Source organism: Lathamus discolor, chromosome 6, assembly GCF_037157495.1.
Source record: "Lathamus discolor isolate bLatDis1 chromosome 6, bLatDis1.hap1, whole genome shotgun sequence".
Lineage (NCBI taxonomy): Eukaryota > Metazoa > Chordata > Aves > Psittaciformes > Psittacidae > Lathamus > Lathamus discolor.
Window position 1 is genome coordinate 7254506 of NC_088889.1, and position 10202 is coordinate 7264707.

At 51.1% G+C, this 10202-nt stretch overlaps 1 protein-coding gene across 2 annotated transcripts; it reads left to right on the forward strand.

The window, feature by feature from the left end:
- Positions 1-97: 97 nt before the first annotated feature.
- On the forward strand, positions 98-10166 carry ACP2 (acid phosphatase 2, lysosomal). 2 transcript variants are annotated; one of them, XM_065683297.1, is made up of 11 exons: positions 98-263; positions 347-442; positions 518-604; positions 3880-4032; positions 4365-4463; positions 4626-4715; positions 6878-7010; positions 7085-7173; positions 7726-7832; positions 8057-8232; positions 8316-10166. In XM_065683297.1, exons 1-11 carry the CDS (start codon positions 162-164, stop codon positions 8450-8452), a joined length of 1269 nt encoding a protein of 422 aa, XP_065539369.1. In that variant the 5' UTR covers positions 98-161; the 3' UTR covers positions 8453-10166. The 2 variants fall into 2 exon arrangements, with proteins under 2 accessions (XP_065539369.1, XP_065539370.1); XM_065683298.1 differs by lacking the exon at positions 518-604.
- Positions 10167-10202: the final 36 nt, after the last annotated feature.

Here is a 10202-nt window from a genome sequence, read left to right on the forward strand (position 1 = left end):
TCGCCGCCGGCCGGCGCGCCAGGCCCCGCCCACAGCCCCGCCCCCGGCTCCGCCTCCTTCGGTCTGTGGCGGCCGCAGGCCACTTCCGGTGTGTGCGGGGCAGCCGCGTCCGTGCGGGCCTGCGGGCGGCTGCGGGTCGGTTCCGGCCCGGGCGAGGCGCGATGGCGGCGGGGCGCGGCTGGGCGGGCGCCGTCCTGCTCCTCGCAGCGCTCTGCCTGCAGCCGCCGCCCGCCCGGCCCCGAGGGCTCCGCTTCGTAACGCTGGTGAGGGGGACGGGACGGGACGGGACGGGACGGGGCTGCCCTGTCCCGTCCCGGTGCGCGCTGTGACGCGGTGCCGCCCGCAGGTGTACCGGCACGGGGACCGCTCGCCCATCAAGGCCTACCCGCGGGACCCCTTCCAGGAGGACGCGTGGCCGCAGGGCTTCGGGCAGCTCACGCAGGTGCGTGCGGGGCCGGGAGCGGGAGCGGGACCGGAGCGGGCCCCGGGCTGTGGGTAACGCGCGGTGCCGTTGCAGGTGGGGATGCGGCAGCAGTGGGAGCTGGGCCGGGCCCTGCGGCAGCGCTACCACGGCTTCCTCAGCCTGATGTACCGGCGGCAGGAGGTACCGGGGCTCGGGGGGCTGCGGGGAGCGGCTTCCCTCGGCGGGGGAACGCCGGGGCCGGGTCTCGTCTCGGTGTTTGTGCTTCCCGGCCCGGCCCCACCGCAGGCGGGAGCAGAGGCACCGAGCAGCGGGGCTGTGGGGCTGCCGGCTCGGGACCCGAGGGATGCACCGGGCAGTGCGCGGTGGCGGTGCTGCCTGCTCGCTCCAGGCTGCACGGTTATTGTGTGTATGCGCGTGTCACGTCGGCTGAGAAGAATGTAACCTGTGTTGGCTCTTTGGGGCACTTCAGGTGCAATCTCATGGGTGTCTGCACACACAAGCAGTAGTTACTAACCAGGAGTGACCCTCTCATTTGGCTCCACCTATAAAGGACCGATGGTTTCAGTCCCCCGAAGCTATTAATTTCCCTCTCTCTCTCTCCACGATGTTGCCACACTTTACAGTAGCTCTTGAGACATGGGTAGGTTTCTTGTGTAAAGAGTCATGGGGCCCTTGTGGAACCATGTGCAGAGCACAGGGGAAAACGTGAAACATCCACGAATGGAAGGAAATAAGAAGTCCTCCCCAAATCCTCCTGATGGGTGTGAGTCAACGGGAACACGAGCAAGTGTCACGATGGGAGGCTTGTCATCACGGGGTTTGGGTGGGCAGCGGGCAGGCAGACCCCGTGCCCCACTGCTGGCTCTGCATTGGCTCAGTTGTTTTATCTCAAGGGGATTGACCACACTGAGAGCCCCTCTACAACTTTCTGTCGTTGTTTCCCCCTGTTTCAGGCTCCCCAGTGCATCCCCAGCCTGCCATAGTTCAGGCTGCACCCCTTCTTTGACATCTGCTTCATCAACAAAAACCTCCCGAATCGGCTCAGCCAGGATCCTTTAACATTCCTCAGCGGTTCCTTTCCAAACATACTTCGCTCTTATAAAGCTTTTGCCCATGGAATGTTTTCCTTCCCATGTTTGAGAAGGAAAAACAAACCCGGGCGTATGCAAACAAAAACTGTTCTGCAAACCGAGCCCAAAGCCCTGCTCCAGTTGAGCAACCTCCCTTAGAAGAAGCGTTGCCTCTGGGTGACACCCTGTAACCGTCTGTCACCTGACTCAGCGACAGGCTGGAGCCCTGGCAGAGGGGCTGGAGGAAGCACCCAGGGCTTGATCGGCTTTTGCAACACTTCCACCATTGATCCTTATCCGCTAAAATACTTCCCTTCTGATTCTCCAGAGCTGACCATGGATGGAAGCAGTCCTGGCTAGGGAGCACAGGGGCAGTGGTTTTCAAGCCATAGTTACAAGTGGGTAGAAACCATCAGAGAAAAGGCAACGTTTTGTTTTCCTAGTGAGTGTTCAGTTTTGAGGCACCCTTCACATGAGGGGTGCTCTACACAGTGAGCATACATGGTTTTCTCTCTTCACTTAACATAAAAAGAAAGAATTCCCCATCTTGACATTGTATTCCATTCTTCTGGCTTTTTATTCATGTTGTTTCAGGTTGAACATCCTGGTTTCTAGGTCATGCCTTCATGATCATAAAATCATAGAATCATAGAACAGTTTGGGTTGGAAAGGACCTCAAGATCATCCAGTTCCAACCCCCCTGCCATGGGCAGGGACACCTCACACTAAACCATCCCAACCAAGGCTTCATCCAACCTGGCCTTGAACACCGCCAGGGATGGAGCACTCACAACCTCCCTGGGCAACCCATTCCAGTTCCTCACCACCCTAACAGGAAAGAATTTCCTCCTTATATCCAATCTAAACTTCCCCTGTTTAAGTTTTAACCCCTTACCCCTTGTCCTGTCACTACAGTCCCTGACAAAGAGTCCCTCCCCAGCATCCCTATAGGCCCCCTTCAGGTACTGAAAGGCTGCTCTGAGGTCTCCACACAGCCTTCTCTTCTCCAGGCTGAACAGCCCCAACTTCCTCAGCCTGTCTTCATACAGGAGGTGCTCCAGTCCCCTGATCATCCTTGTGGCCTCCTCTGGACTTGTTCCAACAGTTCCATGTCCTTTTTATGTTGAGGACACCAGAACTGCACACAATGCTCCAGGTGAGGTCTCACAAGAGCAGAGCAGAGGGGCAGGATCACCTCCTTCGACCTGCTGGTCACACTCCTTTTGATGCAGCCCAGGATACGGTTGGCTTTCTGGGCTGCGAGCGCACACTGAAGCCGGCTCATGTTCATTTTCTTATCGACCAGCACCCCCGAGTCCTTCTCCTGTGTGTTCTTATGTTTTCTGACTGGATGCTCTCCAGTCTCCCCCAAGTGTTTTCAGCACACAGATACCACAATACCAAAGTTTTGCCATTTTGACCTGCTGAACTTCTCTGTATTTTTCTCGTTTCTCTCTTTTCTCTGGCTCAGATCTCTCCCTCTGAGCTCTGGAATGAGAAAGTCTTGGTCCATTAATACCAAGAGTCCACAGTGATCAAATAAAATCCCAGCTCCCCCTTTTCCTCCTCTCCCATTAATCAGATCGCTCTTGTCTTCATTTCACAGATGGAAAAGTGTGAAGAAGCCTTTTCTGCATCTCTCTCTTGCTCTTACAGAATCCCAGACTGGTTTGTGTTGGAAGGGAGTTTAAATCCCATCCAGTTCCAACCCCTGCCATGGGCAGGGACACCTTCCACTAGAGCAGGTTGCTCCAAGCCCCGTCCAACCTGGCTTTGAACACTGCCAGGGATGGGGCAGCCACAGCTTCCCTGGGCACCCTGTGCCAGCGCCTCAGCACCCTCACAGGGAAGAATTTCTTCCCAATGTCTAATCTAAATCTCCCCTCTATCCAGTTAAAGCCATTCCCCCTTGTCCTGTCACTACCTGCAAATATCCTTGTCCTATCACTACTACTTGTCCAAAGTCCCTCTCCAGATTTCTTGTAGCCCCTTTAGGCACTGGAAGCTGCTCTGAGGTCTCCCATGAGCCCTCTCCAGGCTCATCAAGCCCAGCTCTCTCAGCCTGGCTCCAGGGCAGAAGTGCTCCAACTCTTCTTTTACTCTTCCCCATATTCAGACTCCTCTCTGCCTGTAACCCCTGCACAGCACCTGCCCATCCCACTGATCCAGAACAGCCCACTGCAGTGTTACACTCCCAGTTGTCTGTGTATCTGCCTGTACAGTTTTGGCCAGGCTGACATCAGCAGGCTCAGCCCCTTCAGCTCCCATTATCCTCTTGTCTGTGAGCAGCTGCAGGGCACTTGGCAGCATTCCTCAGCGAGTGCATCCAAGGAGCATCACCACTTACACCAGCGTTACTAATGGTGCACTGTCCTGTCCCGGCAGATCTTCGTCCGCAGCACAGACTATGACCGGACGCTGATGAGCGCGGAGGCCAACCTGGCAGGAATGTATCCCCCAGAGGGAGCACAGATCTTCAACCCCAACATCTCCTGGCAGCCTATCCCTGTGCACACAGTGGCCAGGTCTGACGAAAGGGTAAGTTAGGCTCGGGGATACGTTCTGACTACTCCGTGTTGTTATGCTGACCTCTCCAAAAGTCTTTGCTTCAGTCTTGATTCAGGTTAAATTCCTCCTGGGACCTCTTTGCAAAGATTCTTCTGTCCTCAGATGAGAATTCAGGGGTTGTGTTCACTCAGCATGTTAGATGCAACACCCCAGCAGCCCGCGGATGACCTGGAATATGCTGAAGGCAGGACCGGAGGCTGTTTTAGAGATGCCTCCTGCTCATCAGGGTTTCATTACAGTTGCACTTTTGACTGCAAGTTCTGTGCTTCCATGTTCAAGCTGCTGTTGTTGTCTCTGCCCAGCTACTGAAGTTTCCTTTGACCCCCTGTCCACGGTATGAACAGCTACAGAACGAAACCCGGCACTCAGCAGTATACATAAATAAGACCAAAGAGAATTGGGTAAGTGATTGTTTGCATGAGATAAGGTGGTCTTAGGCTTGTAGTTAAAGTAGTATCACCTCTATATAATCAGAGCTGTGGGAAGAGGGAGGGAATACCTGTGCACATAACATAGCATAAGGTCTGAAAACTGAACGCCTTTCTCTTTTCTCATACCTACAGCAATTCCTGCAGATGGTGGCAAATGAGACTGGGATCCGGGATGTCTCTCTCGAGGGTGTTTGGAGCGTGTATGACACACTGTTCTGTGAAGTAAGTTTGGCCATCACCGTACAGCCACTGGAATTTGGTGTGTGGGACTCTGGATTTTCCTTTGAAAAACTGCTTTGCAAAATCCCATAAAATCCCCGAAACCTCTCACCATTCCCACCCTGCAGTTACAAATAATGATTTCAGAATAATCACAGAATCATAGAATAGTTAGGGTTGGAAAGGACCTCAAGATCATCCAGTTCCAACCCCCCTGCCATGGGCAGGGACACCTCACACTAAACCATCCCACCCAAGGCTTCATCCAACCTGGCCTTGAACACCGCCAGGGATGGAGCACTCACAACCTCCCTGGGCAACCCATTCCAGTGCCTCACCACCCTAACAGGAAAGAATTTCCTCCTTATATCCAATTTAAACTTCCAATAACAACAGTTCTCACTCACTAAAGGCATGTGCCAAGACTTACCTGCTGGGCACTCTGTAACCCCCCACTTTGTAGCTTAGGTATCGTGCCAGAGCCAGAAAAAGTTCCTCCTGCATAATAAATACCTCTTTTGCAAGTCACTAGAAACGACCACAGCTGAAATCTTTAGATCTCTGTGGACAAGGCTGAGTTGAGACTCTGTATGCACGTGGAGTTTTGTTGAAAGCCTGTCTTATGAAGGCTTAAGCCAAATAAAAGATCAGATTTAGCTGTGCTGTGATAGTGCTAAAGTAGAGGTTATGTATCCAGGAGACTTACAGTGCTCACACACAAGTTTATTTGTGTCTAACAATAGAGTTCTTTCATGTCAAACTAACCGAATGTGAAGGAAGCCATAAAGCTGAGCAGTCTGCCATGCTAATCCTGTGGAGGTGCAAGACTCCTTGGCTTGCTGGCAGCGGTACCCAGTGGTATGTACTATTTTGGGAATGTGAAAGATGAATCTGCATGGAATTGCACTTTGCTATGTAAAGCAGCAGCTTGAGCTGCTGCAAGCTGAGAATATTCCAGTCCAGAGCTGTGTTGCACTGTGTAAATTTGCCCTTTGATACACAAACCCCATCTCCTCTCCTGGAACAGTGAATCAGAGTGAAACAACTTCTGTTAGTAACAAAAACCATTTGGTCAGAGAGATCAAGAATATCAAGTCTTCTTCAAGACTCAATGAGCTCACACATAGGGCCCCAAAAGCCAACTGACAACCCCTGTAATCCCCAAGAACCTGGAGAATAGCTTCCCAAAATGAAACCTTGTGAAGAAGGGGAGTTTTTACTCTCAAAACTATACCCTCAGGTCTCACCTGCTTTGGGCTTCTTCCTTTTTCCTAACTCATACAAACACTGCCCTGAAGAGGAGGATTGTTTTTCTCATCTGAGCCAGTAAATTCATTCTACCATAAGAAATAGCTCAGCTTCCCAGCCATTCTCATTGTAATTTACTGGAAAACCAACTAAATACCTGAGTTTGTGATGGGAGTTTCTCCACACCACTCAGAATGGGCCCTTAAGGATATCCAGCTTCATCCTCTGGCAGTTTAACGGGATGTGGCATAGAAAATTGCTCCATGTAATGCCAGGAAACCACAACTGCTGTTTGCCTGCCAGGATAACTAATCCTTTCTTGTAATGGGTTGGCTGCAAAGCAAATTCTTCCCTTGGTTCCCAGTTCTGTGTGTTCTGGGTTGGCGTGCGGGGCTTTGTAAGTGGTGCATCCCAGTGTCAGGTCTGTAAAGCACTTGCTAACCTTCTCCAGGATCCTTCAGCGGCCCTCGGAGCCACCAGGGAAGCGGTACACCAGAAACCTCGAGTTCATGCTCGCTGCCTTATCTTTTCTGTTGGGTTTTGTGTTTGGTTTGCTGCTTGATTGAATGCTATCTGCAGGGCAGAATCAGCCACATGTAAAGTAAACGCCCCGAGATTATTGTTATCAGTGGTACAACATGATCTGGCACTTGAGTTGTGCTTTCACAGAAGTGTAGCTCCTACATTTTACTCTTCGTGCTTGTCATTAGTAATTTCTGGAACAACATTAAACTCTGCATCTATTCTCTGTACACAGCACAGCAGTGTGAGGAGAGAAGAATAGGGAAGGGGCGTATTTAACACAATACAGGAACCCAGCAGCAGGATGGGCAGGACTCCAGACCCCCTGACTCCCATCCTCTGATCAACCTGTGCTCCATGCTACCCGCAGATGAGTGTTGTGTTTCTCTTTCTAGCAAGTACACAAGATGGATTTGCCTGACTGGGTGACGCCAGATGTCATGACTCGACTGAAGCAACTCAAAGACTTTGGGTTTGAATTTCTGTTTGGGATCCAAGATCGGGTAGAAAAAGCTCGTCTGCAAGGCGGTGAGTGAACCAGGAGGGACCTTCATGCTGCTCTGTCCAGTTTCAGCCTCTAAGTAGCTGTTCCCTTTCCTCAGGGGTCCTGCTGGATCACATAAGGAAAAACCTAACCAAAGCAGCAGATGTTTCAGCCCACCAGGACCTGAAACTGCTTGTCTATTCAGCGGTAAGTCAAAGCTCAAGGGCTTTTATCCATCTCCTCCTCCTCACAGGGAGCTTGGGCTTGGTGATAGTTTTAACCCTTTCTGGCTTCTCTACAGCCTGCAGTGATCAGGACATGCACCTCTGCCCCTGGCTGGGTGGGGTGTGCAGAATGTGGCATCATTCCCAAGCTGCACTTTGTTCCTATTACCTCAGGCTTGTGGATAAGCCACTGCTGTGTTTATTTGGTAGATGGGTTGATGCTACTCAGCTATTTCCACAACGAGGCAGAGTCATTCCCTGTTCCCAGCAGCTGACTGACTGGAAAGTTGAGTGTCTCCCAAATTGCTCCCTAGAGATTAATTCTTAAAGAACCACTCAGGATACACAACCATGTTTCACTTCCTCCCCTGACACCATCACAGATCACCACTCTAGCAATACAGTTCCTCTCCCATCTTCCAGATGGAAGTTGCAAAGGTGACATCCCCTCAGCACTTCCCTGACCGTTACTGGTACAGACTGAGCTGCCACATCCCTAAGGGTGACTGATTTGGTTTTTTTCCCTCTTCCTCAGCATGACACTACACTTGTGGCACTGCAGATGGCTCTAGATGTCTACAACAAGATTCAACCACCATACGCCTCATGTCATTTATTTGAGCTGTACCAAGAGGATGATGGGTGAGGGCTGCAGTAAAGACGTCTGCTGTGATTTCACCTCAAGGGTTACATACCTTAGGCCAGGCTCCACCCTAGGGGGATGCAATCTTGCTCCTAGTGACAGACTTAGGAGGAGAACTACCACCAGAGTAAAGGAAAGCGTGTGCACACTGAGGTTATGGGAAGGGATGACTTCAGCTGGAGAAAGAAGAACAAACCTAAACATGTGGCTGTTTCGTTTTCAGTGGCTACTCTGTGGAGATGTTTTACCGGAATGAGAGTGGGAAGGAACCTTTCCCACTGACAATCCCTGGCTGTCAGCATAAATGCCCACTGCAAAGGTTCTTGGAACTCACGGATCCTGTTATTCCCCAGGACTGGGAGCGAGAATGCCAGGTAGCAACCGTCATGCACGACACAGGTGAGCCCAGACTTGGACCCCAGCGTGGCAGAAGGAGGAAACTTGGCTGATCCCATGCTGATCACTTGTTTTCTCCCTTGCAGAACTGTTTGTGGGTCTGGCTGTCTGTGGATCCATTCTCCTTCTCCTCATAATCCTCCTCTTGACTGTACTCTTTCGCATACAGTCCCAACACCCTGGCTATCGGCATGTTTCCAATGAGGGAGAAGAACAGGCCTGACAGTTGCTTCGACTCCTTCCCAAGCAGTAGGAGGGAGCAGAATTGCCCCTAAGGATGATTGGGCACCTTCAGTTACTGAGCATTCTTTTGTTTTGGCCTTTGCTTCCCAGAATGAAGCAGGACTTGATTTTTGGATTCTTGCTAAAGGCAACGTCCCAGAGGGGGAGAACTGAGCTGCTCTAATGGAAATGACACCTTAATTCTGCAGCCAGTGTACTGTGTGGTGCCAGCAGTCCTCTAGTTTACCTAGCCTGGGATTCCCAACATGGCCAGCAGGAGCTGGGCAAGAGTTTTCCTCTGTTGAAGTGACTGTAAATGTTACCACTCACCATGACTGTGGCAGAGGGGCCTCCAAGAGCTGCCGCATGCAGTGCAGTCAGGAGCTGCGTGTCTCTGCAGGGTCAACCTCCTCCGAGTGATTTTCCCTCAAGCCACGGGCTGGTGATGATGGTGGGAAGGCTGGGCTCAGAGCAGAGCAGCAATGCACCAAGACTCATCTGCTGGCCATGCAGAGGGAGCTGCTGCAGATGATGGCAGACGGTCAAAAGCGTTTCTTGAAGTTGCTGCCAAGTAATTGCTACTGGCAACTGGTCTTTGTTTCCCTTCTCACACTGTAGCTCAAGAGAGGACTGGCCTGGAATCAGGACAAGACTGGCAGTAGTTTCTAGGATTCAGCTCAGAGTAGGTTACATATGATCCAAAGAAGCTTTAAGTGCTTCATTTGAAGAAAGAGATGAATTCCTGTGCCCACAGCGAACTCACACCCAATTTCTTGTGCAACATTGGCTCTAGAAAGGAAAGTCCCTATAGATTAGAAACTTGGGCCCTGTGTAAAGATTCAGCCTTTGAATTTCACTTACCGCCTCTGAGCTTCAGGTACCTACTACAGCAATAGCCAGTACTGTAGGCAGTCCACATTTCAGCTATGAGCCGAAGGAATACACTTTACCAGCAGAATGGTTTATGCTGGAATTTAAGAGATGTAGCAGAGCTGTACCTAAGACTAGATTAAATGCCAGGGTCTGTAGTTTTCCTTCCTACCTTTCCCACTGGATGGACAACAAACAGAAACCGCCCACTTTCACCTGCCCCAGCGTCTGGCATTTTGTCCAAAGCGTGGTTCTGTTTCTGGGCTGGCCTCTGTTCGCAGTGCAGCTGCTGCAGGAGCTCCATGCCAAGCACTCACCACCTGCCCTGGAGCTCTTGGCAGGAAAGGAGGGACTGCGGCAGCCACCAGGAGCACAGGCTCTTCACATGGTGATGCTGCACATTCACTTCCCACTTTTACTTCCCTTTCTGGTGCACTTCCCTTCCCCTCTTAGCGGCTGAAGCCTGTGCTTAGGTTACAGACGTTTCCTTTTCTTCCTCTATTGGAGTACCATGGGAACTTCTCCCTCCATCTCCTAGCATGGGAACACTAAATCAGCAGAAGCAGCTTGCTGTTCTCAGCATCTTCCTCACCTTTCTGTCTTCTGAAAACATAATCTAGGTCTTCTGCACAGCAAAACAGTCATGAAGAAAAAGCTACTGCCCGTGAGAACACGCACAAGAGGTAATAGAAAGTGCATTGAAGAGGCCCAGACCTGGTTTTTTAAAGTCAGCAAATTTTGCACACAGAGGAAAGGTTTCTATGATGATTTAAACACTCTGACTGTGAATGATTTTCTGTAATTGTTCCGATACATTTCATGATTAAAATCAAATTTGCACCTAACTACTCCTCATCTTCTCTAAGACCTCACAGGGCACC

Bases quoted from the DNA above. Each gene is read 5' to 3' on its own strand.
- ACP2 (XM_065683297.1), top strand. From the start codon at position 162: ATGGCGGCGGGGCGCGGCTGGGCGGGCGCCGTCCTGCTCCTCGCAGCG. The intron at 4,464-4,625 runs GTAAGTGATTGT...TCATACCTACAG, and splicing joins ATAAGACCAAAGAGAATTGG to CAATTCCTGCAGATGGTGGC. The intron at 8,233-8,315 runs GTGAGCCCAGAC...TCTCCCTTGCAG, and splicing joins AACCGTCATGCACGACACAG to AACTGTTTGTGGGTCTGGCT.